Below are 13,119 nucleotides of genomic sequence, written 5' to 3'. Positions count from 1 at the left end.
TCTCTCTCTGGATTTTCCAGCTCACCTGGTCTGTCTTCATGACTCCTCGCCGTCCTCCGACACTAAAGTCTGACCTAAACTTCTTATCTGTCCATTTTTATATAACTCAATGTCTGAAAATCTGCAGACTGAGATGAACAGACAGTGAAATCAAACAAAGATGATGAAGAAGATGATGATGAAGAAGAAGAGCTACTGTGTTCATCCAGTCAGGTCTAATAAAATAACAGCACGAAACGTCAACACGAGTCCGAACGCGAATCACAAGTCGTGAGCTTTTTCCCGTCCGCATGCACACACACACTAATTAAATCCTCTGTCTACGTGTAGATGTGATCTCAGACAACAGAACAGGTTCGATGAGTGACATATTCTGCTTCTGTTATGCCACATTTTTATGCATTAATCATCATTTTTATGGTTTTAAAGCCTAATGCTGGACCTGCAGCTTCTTATTAACAGACCTGATGATTGTTTTGCTCTGAGAGAGTCTGAGAGAGCGACTCGAGGGAGATCATGAACATTTCTATTAATTAATTAGGAAGCTCCTGCGTCTGGACGCTCGTCCGGGTCTCTGATGATCTCGTTAATTCATCACAAACTCAATAAGATGGACATGGAGCCAGGACACTGCTGCTCTGTTCGCTTGGACACAGAATGCTGAGAAATCCCACACACACAAACTACTGGGTTTAAGTTACAACTCAGTTACTGTACTGTAGCTTCCACCTGCACAGTCCGTCATCAGGACTCAAGGTTCCTCATGACCTTTGAACCCTCTGAGCGGTAAACGAGGGTCAATCCAAGCCAGGAGCTCTAGTACGGAGAAGCCTTGTATGGATGACAGAGAAGCCTGAGAAAGTCTGTAGGCTTTGTTTATCTTGGTGTTTGTTTGTGAAATCACTAATCACAGTGAGGCATTTGTGTGCTAAGTGCTAATACGTTACGCTGGAGGTCTACTGTAGATCCGCACAGCCTCCTACTGTACGTCGTCCTCGTGAAGAGCATAAGAAGCCACCGGCGTGTGAAACCCCTGAGGAACAGAACGTAGTTATCATGTGAGAGAGTTTCATTCAGACTGTATCATGTAACACCTCAAGACTCTTCTGTAGGAAAATATCTTACTAATTATTTATTTCTCTCCTCATAGTGGGAAAGAAATAAGTAATTAATAAATAAATAATGCGGGGACACGGTGGCTTAGTGGTTAGCATGTTCGTCTCACACCTCCAGGGTCGGGGGTTCGATTCCCACCTCCACCTTGTGTGCGGAGTTTGCATGTTCTCCCCGTGCCTCGGGGGTTTCCTCCGGGTACTCCGGTTTCCTCCCCCGGTCCAAAGACATGCATGGTAGGTTAATTGGCATCTCTGGAAAATTGTCCGTAGTGTGTGTGTGTGTGTGTGAGTGAATGAGAGTGTGTGTGTGCCCTGTGATGGGTTGGCACTCCGTCCAGGGTGTATCCTGCCTCGATGCCCGATGACGCCTGAGATAGGCACAGGCTCCCCGTGACCCGAGACGTTCGGATGAGCTCAGGTATAAACTAAAGGACACAAATCATCAGCTCATAATTACAGGAAATGAAGATAAAAACTGCTGAATAAATAATTTGTGGCTTTGTATTTTTACATTTACATTTACATTTACATTTACATTTACAGCATTTGGCAGACACCCTTATCCAGGGCGACGTACATAAGTGCTTAAATCTCTAACACTGAATACATTAATGCTGGTTCACTAGGTTACATACTTAAGATACCATGAGTTTAAAACATTTGTTCAAAGTTACAATGAAAAAGTGTCAAAGGTGGGTTTTTTTTTTTTTTTTTTTTTAAATGCAAAAGATAAGGAAAGAAGTGCTAGTTGAAGTGCTTCCTGAATAAGTAGGTCTTCAACCGCCGCTTGAAAATAGCCAGTGACTCGGCTGTCCGGACCTCTAGGGGAAGTTCATTCCACCACCTTGGTGCCAGTACAGAGAAGAGTCTTGTAGTATACTTGCCTCTTAGCCTGAGAGATGGTGGAACCAGTCGAGCAGTGCTGGTAGATCGGAGGTTGCGGGGTGCAGTGCGAGGAATGATGAGGGCTTTGAGGTAAGAGGGGGCTGGTCCATTTTTGGCTTTGTAGGCCAGCATCAGTGTTTTGAACCGGATGCGTGCAGCTACCGGAAGCCAGTGGAGGGATCGCAGTAGCGGGGTGGTATTTAATCCTTAATGCTTCCACCACTTTAGTTAAGAGTCACAAACTGTTCTGAAGAAACTGCTGAGGAACTTTTTCTCCCAGTTCTAACCCCGTCCTGCTCCATCCGTCCGTCCTGATCTCCGTCTCTCCCTCGCTTCCTACCCTGGAGAAAGAGAGAAGTGTCAGTGAAGTTAAAAGCTCAGAAGATAAAGGGCGCTGTTTACTGCAGTTCATCACACTTAAGCGCTGTGTTGGAAAGGGAAACGTGCGTGTTTCCACGGAGTCGGCCGTCACCATGGACACCGTCTTAAAGTTCAACACGGGAACGACGGGACAGTAAATCAGGCGGCTGGCTGTTCACCGGGTCCCCGGTTTGGCAGCAGATTTCAGGAACAAACGCTCAGTGTCAGATCTGTAATCTTTTCCTTTGAGTGTGTGAGAAAGAGAGAACACGACGATGTGAACACACACCGATATGAGACACGTCGTGTTTGTGGTCCTGAGATTAGATCTTCGTCCAGCCGTCATGAACCATCTCTGTCCTCTATCGCTAGGTCTCTGTGGAGCTGCTGAGATGAGGAGGGACGCTGGTTATTTTTTAATAAGCCCAGAGCTAACAGAACTGAAGCTACACACACACACACACACACACACACACACACACACACACACACACACATATATACACACACACATACACATACTGTACATACACACACACACACACATTCACACACACACATACACATACTGTACATACACACACACACACATATACACACACACCCACACACACACACATATACACACATACACATACTGTACATACACACACACACGCGCACACACATAGACACACATACACACACATATACGTACACACACATTCACACATATACATACACACACACACACACACACGCACACACATATACACGCACACATTCACACATATACACACACACACATACACACACACATACACACACACATACATTCACACATATACATACACACACACACATACACACATATACACACACACACACACACACACACACACACACACACACACACACACACACACACACACACATATACACAATTGGATTTTTTCACTTTACTACATAATTGGAGACTTAGATTATAAGTAAATAAATAGATAGATAGATAGATAGATAGATAGATAGATAGATAGATAGATAGATAGATAGATAGATAGATAGATAGATAGATAAATAAATAAATAGCCCATGTAGTGACTATGACATTATTTAACTTATGAAGGTGTGAATTTAATCAAATTAATTACTTAATCATTTTAAAAATAACCACAATGCCAACTTGTGAGACACGACACAGACGAGTGAAGACGGTGTAGTGTGCTGAGGTCTGAGAGACACGACACAGACGGGTGAAGACGGCGTAGTGTGCTGAGGTCTGAGAGACACGACACAGACGAGTGAAGACGGCGTAGTGTGCTGAGGTCTGAGAGACACGACACAGACGAGTGAAGACGGTGTAGTGTGCTGAGGTCTGAGAGACACGACACAGACGAGTGAAGACGGCGTAGTGTGCTGAGGTCTGAGAGACACAACACAGACGAGTGAAGACGGTGTAGTGTGCTGAGGTCTGAGAGACACAACACAGACGGGTGAAGACGGTGTAGTGTGCTGAGGTCTGAGAGACACGACACAGACGAGTGAAGACGGTGTAGTGTGCTGAGGTCTGAGAGACACAACACAGACGAGTGAAGACGGCGTAGTGTGCTGAGGTCTGAGAAACGCGACACAGACGAGTGAAGACGGCGTAGTGTGCTGAGGTCTGAGAGACACAACACAGACGGGTGAAGACGGCGTAGTGTGCTGAGGTCTGAGAGACACAACACAGACGAGTGAAGACGGTGTAGTGTGCTGAGGTCTGAGAGACGTGACACAGACGAGTGAAGACGGCGTAGTGTGCTGAGGTCTGAGAGACACGACACAGACGAGTGAAGACGGTGTAGTGTGCTGAGGTCTGAGAGACACATTACAGTCGAGTGAAGACGGCGTAGTGTGCTGAGGTCTGAGAGACACGACACAGACGAGTGAAGACGGCGTAGTGTGCTGAGGTCTGAGAGACACGACACAGACGAGTGAAGACGGCGTAGTGTGCTGAGGTCTGAGAGACGCGACACAGACGGGTGAAGACGGCGTAGTGTGCTGAGGTCTGAGAGACACGACACAGTCGAGTGAAGACGGCGTAGTGTGCTGAGGTCTGAGAGACACGACACAGTCGAGTGAAGACGGCGTAGTGTGCTGAGGTCTGAGAGACACGACACAGACGAGTGAAGACGGTGTATTATGCTGAGGTCTGAGAGACACAACACAGACGAGTGAAGACGGTGTATTATGCTGAGGTCTGAGCTCCTTCCTGCCAGGGGCCTGCTGGTGGATTCAGATTTATGAGTGTTGGCGCTCTGGCACTCACTTCCCTCCTTCTCTGGAATCAGCAAACCTGAGTGTCGAACAGACGGAGAAAAAAGAGAACAACAAGACATGAGAGAGAGAGAGCGAGAGAGAGAGAGAGAGAGAGAGCGAGAGAGAGAGAGAGAGAGAGCGAGAGAGAGAGAGAGAGCGAGAGAGAGAGAGGCTGCCATTTTTGTCCTGGTGTCCGTATCTGTCATTGGGTTGTCGTCGTTTCGCTCGTTTCCCTTTCCTGATAAACCCAACGGGAGGTGAGACGCGGCGTACGTCAGTGAGTCCAATCTCAGCAGCGTCTCTGTTTACTGTCACCAGGCGCCTCTTATCTGTCCCTAACACCTCCTGTGGTCCTGAGGAATGTCACTCCTGAGAGAGAAAGGTAATTTAGACACCACAAGATCCCAAAACAACCCCGTGTATCCTTATCCACTCCGTCTAAATGCCCCGGTGTCAGACTCTTACTCAACTGATCCACATGCACAGAAAAAAATAACCGTTGCCCACCCCCCCCCCCCCCATCTCCATAAAACACTTAACAAGAGAAAAGATTCCCAGTGTTGACGCCACACACCACCCCCGAAATCTCCCCTCCCATGTGCCCTGGACGCCCTCCTACCCCTGTTACCCCTCTCCTCCTCAACCCTCAATCTCACACGCTTACACATAGTGAACATCGAAGGTAAACGGCAGCTCCTGCTTTCTCCTGCCTCCCGTCCAGGACTCCATGAAGCGTTTTTGGACTTTGTTATTCCGCAGCCTGGTCGACGCTTCCAAGTCCAGACCGTGGCTACAGAAGAGATTCCCGATTGAGGAAAAGACGGAACACCGCAGCAACGACGCAACAGGACACCAGGATTCGGCCGGACGGGATAAGGTGAAGGACTGAAGGGATGGAGGGAGGGATGAGATGAGACCCGAGCGGAGACCAGACGAGGAGACGGACACCACATTTAGGATTTTAGTGCTTAAAATAGCCGGCTTCGTCTGCCACGGTCGGGGATTAACAGCTTGACCTCCCCGACCTCGTGTTTACGGTGCTGCTGAAAGCCGAGAGCGCCGAGAGCGTTTACAAAATGTGGGGTATTTATGAAGAAAGTGTGTTGAGAAATGTCCAGTGCAGTCGAGTGCAAAAGTTTATACACCCTGTACATACGGGGTGATCGTACAGATAATCTGAACGTGATCTAATGTGAATTTCTTTATTAGGGGGTGCAAACTTTTGCACTGTAACCGTGATGTGTCAGGAAGCTGTGAGTTTAGGATGTATCTGCTATCTTTCCTGATTTTAAATGAAATTCTGTGGCTTTGTAGCCGTGTTTTCTGTGTCTGTGAGCAGTGACGCTGCTTTTAGTCGTGGCTTTAAATCTATAAGGATAATAAGCATGAATAAATGGTTAATAAGGGGTTAATAAGGGGTTAATAAGGGGTTAATAAGGGGTTAATAAGGCAGCGACGTGCTGAGGCTTAAATAAAACTATTCAAAAAAAGAAGGATTTACAAAGAAACAGTGTTTTATAATCTACATGGTGATGAAGTGTTTTAATTAGGAGCAACGAGAAATGATGAATGAGACCGAAGGATTTAGTGAGTTAGCAACGAAATATCGAGTATCGGAATTAACCAAGCGGCAAAATCTGGTTATATAATGAAGTTTGGAGAAATGTGTCGAGTTTCGTTTTATCTGAAAACTCTTTACGTGAGCTGGAGGTTGGATCATCATCATCTTTTATATGAACATTTTGTTTTTCTGGGTTTATTTACACACACACACACACACACACACACACACACACACACACACACACACACACACACACACAAACATAAACACACACACATATACATATACACACACACACAAACATACACACGTATACACAAACATACACACATATACACACACAGACACACACATGTTTACATCCCCATATATTTGGATTATTTTAGCTCAGACCTTTAATCCAACTCCTACAGAATCTCCATGTGCACTCGTCCCTCTGCAGCGGTTCTTTACGTATAAGGAGAGAAAAAAGCAAAACGAATAGAATCTGTTTTCCATTCAGAGTGTGGACACAACTGGTCTGTTTATGTTACAGAGATGGACTCCAAGACTGAATGTGTTTAAAGACAAACATTTAAAACAGGGGGTGAGATTTATTCCAACGCCTCTTAGGGCCTCACACATTGTGTGTGTGTGTGTGTGTGTGTGTGTGTGTGTGTATGTGTTTGTGTGTGTGTGTGTGTATATGTGTGTGTGCCTGTGTGTGTGTGTTTGTGTGTGTGCACGTGTGTGTGTGTATATGTGTGTATGTGTTTGTGTATGTGTATGTTTGTGTGTGTGTATGTTTGTGTGTGTGTGTGTGTGTATGTGTGTGCATGTGCAGTATGTGTGTGTGTGTGTGTGTCTGCGTGGGTGTATGTGTGTGTGTATGTGTGTGTGTATGTACAGTATGTGTGTGTGTGTGTGTATGTGTGTGTATGTACAGTATGTGTGTGTGTGTGTGTGTGTGTGTGTGTGTATGTACAGTATATGTGTGTGTGTATGTGTATGTGTATGTATGTGTGTGTGTATGTACAGTATGTTTGTGTGTATGTACAGTATGTATATGTGTGTGCGTGTGTGTGTGCGTGTGTGTTTGTGTGTGTGTGTCTATGTATATGTGTGTGTGTGTGTGTGTTTGTGTCTGTATGTATGTGTGTGTGTGTGTGTGTTTGTGTGTTTGAGTCTGTATGTATGTGTGTGCGTGCGTGTGTGTGTGTCTGTATGTATGTGTGTGTGTGTGTGTGTGTGTGTGTGTGTGTGTGTGTCCTCTTTGTGCAGGACCCCAGCAGAGATCCTAAGGCCTGAGGTGGGGGTTGTTCTGTAACTGCTGTGTAAATGTCAGCCGTGTCCTGATTCAGGTCTGAGAGACGCTGCGTATCACTGAGCTCTACATCATGTGCTGGAGCTGCTGCCTTAGACTCACAGTGAGAAAGGAAGAGACATGTGATGTTGTTGTACCTCCTGCTGTTACGTTGTGTAGTGAAGTGTTGTGTAGTGAGGAGAGTTGTGTAGTGAAGTGTTGTGTAGTGAAGTGTTGTGTAGTGAGGAGAGTTGTGTAGTGAAGTGTTGTGTAGTGAAGTGTTGTGTAGTGAGGAGAGTTGAGTAGTGAAGTGTTGTGTAGTGAAGTGTTGTGTAGTGAGGAGAGTTGTGTAGTGAAGTGTTGTGTAGTGAAGTGTTGTGTAGTGAGGAGAGTTGTGTAGTGAAGTGTTGTCTAGTGTTGTGTTGTGTAGTGAAGTGTTGTGTAGTGAAGTGTTGTGTAGTGAAGAGTTGTGTAGTGAGGAGAGTTGTGTAGTGAGGAGAGTTGTGTAGTGTTGTGTTGTGTAGTGAGGAGAGTTGTGTAGTGAGGAGAGTTGTGTAGTGTAGTGAAGTGTTGTGTAGTGAAGTGTTGTGTTATGAAGAGAGTTGTGTAGTGAGGAGAGTTGTGTAGTGAGGAGAGTTGTGTAGTGTAGTGAAGTGTGTTGTGTAGTGAAGTGTGTTGTGTAGTGAAGTGTTGTGTAGTGAGGAGAGTTGTGTAGTGAAGTGTTGTGTAGTGAGGAGAGTTGTGTAGTGAAGTGTTGTGTAGTGAAGTGTTGTGTAGTGAAGTGTTGTGTAGTGAAGTGTTGTGTTGTGTAGTGAAGTGTTGTGTAGTGAAGTGTTGTGTAGTGAGGAGAGTTGTGTAGTGAAGTGTGTTGTGTAGTGAAGTGTGTTGTGTAGTGAAGTGTGTTGTGTAGTGAGGAGAGTTGTGTAGTGAGGAGAGTTGTGTAGTGAAGTGTGTTGTGTAGTGAAGTGTTGTGTAGTGAAGTGTGTTGTGTAGTGAGGAGTGTTGTGTAGTGAGGAGAGTTGTGTAGTGAAGTGTGTTGTGTAGTGAAGTGTGTTGTGTAGTGAAGTGTGTTGTGTAGTGAAGTGTGTTGTGTAGTGAAGTGTGTTGTGTAGTGAAGAGAGTTGTGTAGTGAAGTGTGTTGTGTAGTGAAGAGTGTTGTGTAGTGAAGTGTGTTGTGTAGTGAAGTGTTGTGTAGTGAAGAGAGTTGTGTAGTGAAGAGAGTTGTGTAGTGAAGTGTTTATGAGGGAGGACATATTCACACCACATACTAAGACCAGCGTCAGTTTACTCCCCTGATCTACGAGTCAATCTGCCTCCTGTTTAAACATCATGCCTTTCCCTGCTAGTGAGAACCAGAGAAACAGGAAGTCGTCCCTCTAATGAAGAAGACGATCATCTACAGTGACTCCATTGTTCTCTCACTGATTTTAACTGATTTATGTAGAGCAACAACAGAACATACACAAACATCTGACATGATTCTTCTGCTACAAACAAACCGCCCCTGATGTTGATCGCTGACAGTTTTAGACACAAAGCAGGTCAATGTTGGGTTGTGTTTTTATTCTCAGTCTTGTCTTTCCTCCATCAGATCTCCATCCCTGTGTATCTGAGCTCCAGCAAGCAGGAGGTTCTCGCTGAGGTTCCCATCGGTGCTGAGACTCGGTGTAAAGACGTGGTGGAGTTCTGCGGGGAGGTCGGAGAGAGCGGCTGCCATCTCCTACACGTCTGCAGAGGAAAGGGTTCGTACTCACACCTTTTCGTGCTGCCTGTATGTTTTGAGACGATTACGAGTATAAATTATAGTGAACATCGAAGCCATTGATTGTGTATTTGTTTATAGATCGTTATAGATATTAAATCTAAAGTAAAGGTGTGTGTGATGTTTGTGGCTGTAGAGAGTCGGATACCTTCAGATCACCTGATGATGGACTACCTGCAGAAATGGGGTCAGAGGAGGCAGGAGGTGAAGTTTTACCTGCAACACGAGAATGAGCGCAGCAGCAAGGGTGTGTAACACACACACACACACACACACACACACACACACACACACACACACACACACACACACACACACACACACACCTGCTCTAAATAAACAGTACACCCCATGTGGGAAAATTCAATCTGCTTGGCTTTGCACAATCTGGTGACTGAAACTGTTTCACTGAACGTATCAGTGTGTGTGTCTGTGTGTGTGTGTGTGTGTGTGTGTGTGTGCATGTGTGTGCATGTGTGTGCGTGTGTGTGCGCGTGTGTGCGTGTGTGCGTGCGTGTGTGCGTGTGTGTGTGTGTGTCTGTGTGTGTCTGTGTGTGTCTGTGTGTGTCTGTGTGTGTGTCTGTCTGTGTGTGTGTCTGTCTGTGTGTGTGTCTGTCTGTGTGTGTGTCTTCGTGTGTCTGTGTGTTTGCGCGCACACTTTTGTGCTCTTACCACAGAGACCCTGATTTAAGGTCCTTAGTAAAGAAACTGATTGGTGTGTGTGTGTGTGTGTGTGTGTGTGTGTGTGTGTGTGTGTGTGTGTGTGTGCGTGCGTGCGTGTGTGTGTGTGTGTGTGCAGGCTAATTAATAGTGTGTACATTAAGTGGTTGTGTTCTGAGAAAAGTACAGGAATAACTGTGCAGATGACAAAGTTGAACAGTGCCTGTGTTGAACAGTGCCTGTGTTGAACAGTGCCTGTGTTGAACAGTGCCTGTGTTGAACAGTGACTGTGTTGAACAGTGACTGTGTTGAACAGTGTCTGTGTTGAACAGTGATTATGTTGAACAGTGACTGTGTTGAACAGTGACTGTGTTGAACAGTGACTGTGTTGAACAGTGATTATGTTGAACAGTGACTGTGTTGAACAGTGATTATGTTGAACAGTGATTATGTTGAACAGTGATTATGTTGAACAGTGACTGTGTTGAACAGTGACTATGTTGAACAGTGACTATGTTGAACAGTGACTATGTTGAACAGTGACTATGTTGAACAGTGACTGTGTTGAACAGTGACTGTGTTGAACAGTGACTGTGTTGAACAGTGATTATGTTGAACAGTGACTGTGTTGAACAGTGATTATGTTGAACAGTGACTGTGTTGAACAGTGACTGTGTTGAACAGTGACTGTGTTGAACAGTGACTGTGTTGAACAGTGCCTGTGTTGAACAGTGACTGTGTTGAACAGTGACTGTGTTGAACAGTGACTATGTTGAACAGTGACTATGTTGAACAGTGACTGTGTTGAACAGTGACTATGTTGAACAGTGACTGTGTTGAACAGTGACTATTCAGATCTCAAACAGATATCAGGACAAGAAAAACCCTGAAACTGTCATGTCGAGGTGTTGAGACGCTTGAGAAGTGATTATGAGGCAAATGTTATCTACGGGTTCTGTTGAAATTCTGTCCGAAAGTCTGAATCCATTTACACACTTAGTCTGTGTTTCAGTCTGAATCACACTGCTGGGAGATTATTGATATTTATATTTCATGTCAATACGGTGGAATAAATACAAGTGTAAAGACTTCTTTATATACATGTTACTTATCCGTGTCACATGCTGAGGAGGATGAGGACGAGAATGAGGATGAGGATGAGGATAAGGATAAGGATAGAAAGTTCTTGCCTTTGAGTTCAGTGTTTAGACTGCGACTCTGTCCTATTTGGAAAGGAGCCTATTTTCCATCACATACATGTAAGTGGCTCTTGAAGTAAATTGCTCTTGCGTAAATAATCACATTTGTGTGTGTGTGTGTGTGTGTGTATGCGTGTGTGTATGCGTGTGTGTATGCGTGTGTGTATGCGTGTGTGTGTGCGTGATTAGTAGTGATTCTTTCCACTTGAGGTGGATGTGAGAAGCACACGGCCGTCACTTTCCCATCTCACATGGAAGGTTCTTGAGAGAGATGGAGTGATTAGTGTGTGTGTGTGTGTGTGTGAGAGAGAGAGAGAGAGAGAGAGAGAGAGAGAGAGAGAGAGAGAGACATGATCGTTTTAAATATTTATTTAGTTCATTAGAAAATCTGCTTTCCATGATGCATGATGTACTGTGAAAAGTGTGTGTGTGTGTGTGTGTGTGTGTGTGTGTGTGTGTGTGTGTGTGTGTGTGTGTGTGTGTGTGTGTGTTTTCAGCTCAAACAAATGACCAAATTACAAATGATGAGCTCAGAGATCACACACATGGTCACATGGTTAATGAGGACTAATAAAGCTTAATGACGAGGCAGGAGATCAGACACACACATCAGACACAACCTCACATTCACGTTTACATTCAGACACTTTTACCCGAGTGACCCGTAGACGTCCCCAACTCGAGTCTATAGATTAATGACTCTAAAACTACAGAAATGATTATAGATCATTCACTCAGACGAAGTGTCTTTATTTCTCCCTGATAATTATGTTCTTATTACAGATGAAGGTTTATTTAAAGCTACCTTAGGAAAGATTTGAGAATGTCGCCCTCTCTGGTGGGAATATGGTATTGCAAGTGACTAATCACATTACTGTACATGTAGCTGAATAAAACTAGGTCTTGTTTGACAAACCATTAATTGGATGTTCTCATTTGTAATTCAGCTGATCTCACTTAAAGATGAGAATAATTTTGTCTTGTGTCCTTCAGGAAGACAGGCATCAGAGAAGCTGAGCAGAAGGATGAAGGGGAGGACGGACAGATTGAGCGTAAACAGGGTACGTACATACACGCTGCACCTTCCTGTCGAGCCGGACCTTCGGTTTATATTTTGTAGTAATGCAAATAACTGTAAAGTTTATGTTGTATGTCATCTGGGGACATGGTAGCCTAGTGGTTAAGGCGTTGGACTACTTATCAGAAGGTCATGAGTTTGAATCCGAGGTCCATCAAGCTGCCACTGCTGGGCCCCTGAGCAAGGCCCTCAACCTTCAATTGCCCATATCCAGAGTGACTTACATTTTTATCTCATTTTTATACAACTGAGCAATTGAGGGCTAAGGGCCTTGCTCAGGGGCCCAGCAGTGGGAACCTGGTGGATGTAGGAATCGAACTCACAACCTTCCGATCGGTATCCCAACACCTTAACCACTAGACTACCACATCCCTTTTCATTATTTCTCGCTCGGTGCTGTGTTTTCATTGCGTCAGTCTGTCTCTCTTTTCTTCCTTCCCTTTCTTCACGGACTGATCTTTGGGTTGTTTAAATCCTGTATTTCTTCTATAATATTATTCAGTGCTGTGTCACAGGACATGAACCTCTCCACCCAGAGCTACCGGCATCCACGTGATGTATCTGGTGTGTTTTTAGAGACAGCCGCAGGACATGAAGTGAAGCTGGAGCTCGATTACTGGATCGTGTTTTAACCTTTGTGTAGTAAGCATATAAAGGCGAGTTGTTTGGAACGTAGCCTCGGGACTCGATTCAGGAAATAACATATTTAATCCTGCACTAGTTAAAGAAGCCAACGTATACACACACGTACCGTATATAGAGTATATGTTAATGTTCAGAGTGTGAGTTATGATAGAGAAGCTGTAAGGAGAAAATGTCAGCGATGGAAGCCATAAACCTGCTGAGAATAAAAAACCACCTCAGCATGATTACGGCTTTGATTGACTCGCCAGGATGCTAAACGGCTTCCTCTCACCGTCGCCTCCACACGCCGTAC

The 13,119-nt window shown here is 44.9% G+C and overlaps 2 protein-coding genes across 4 annotated transcripts in view; one reads left to right on the top strand and one right to left on the bottom strand.

The window, feature by feature from the left end:
• The window catches only part of ppp1r13ba (protein phosphatase 1, regulatory subunit 13Ba), a 32,002-nt gene that overhangs the window by 990 nt on the left and 17,893 nt on the right, over positions 1–13,119 (top strand). For 2 of the 3 annotated variants that reach the window (XM_027157072.2, XM_027157071.2), the window contains exons 1-4: positions 5,365–5,514; positions 9,075–9,225; positions 9,382–9,492; positions 12,098–12,165. In XM_027157072.2, the coding sequence (XP_027012873.1) occupies positions 5,365–5,514; positions 9,075–9,225; positions 9,382–9,492; positions 12,098–12,165 (480 nt within the window). Of the gene's footprint in view, positions 1–5,364; positions 5,515–9,074; positions 9,226–9,381; positions 9,493–12,097; positions 12,166–13,119 lie in introns of those variants that run through there. The other variant, XM_027157073.2, reaches the window with a different exon arrangement.
• LOC125146023 lies at positions 3,414–5,441 on the bottom strand. The gene is made up of 2 exons (XM_047821590.1): positions 5,302–5,441; positions 3,414–5,006 (listed from the first exon to the last, which is right to left on the bottom strand). Exon 2 carries the CDS (start codon positions 4,841–4,843, stop codon positions 3,500–3,502), a length of 1,344 nt encoding a protein of 447 aa, XP_047677546.1. The 5' UTR covers positions 4,844–5,006; positions 5,302–5,441; the 3' UTR covers positions 3,414–3,499.

This window comes from Tachysurus fulvidraco, chromosome 12 (genome assembly GCF_022655615.1).
Source record: "Tachysurus fulvidraco isolate hzauxx_2018 chromosome 12, HZAU_PFXX_2.0, whole genome shotgun sequence".
NCBI classification, from domain to species: Eukaryota; Metazoa; Chordata; class Actinopteri; order Siluriformes; family Bagridae; genus Tachysurus; species Tachysurus fulvidraco.
This window is presented reverse-complemented; position numbering and strand designations above follow the sequence as displayed.

Excerpts from the sequence above, each read along its gene's own strand:
- LOC125146023 (XM_047821590.1), bottom strand. The coding sequence starts at position 4,843 with ATGACAGATACGGACACCAGGACAAAAATGGCAGCCTCTCTCTCTCTC.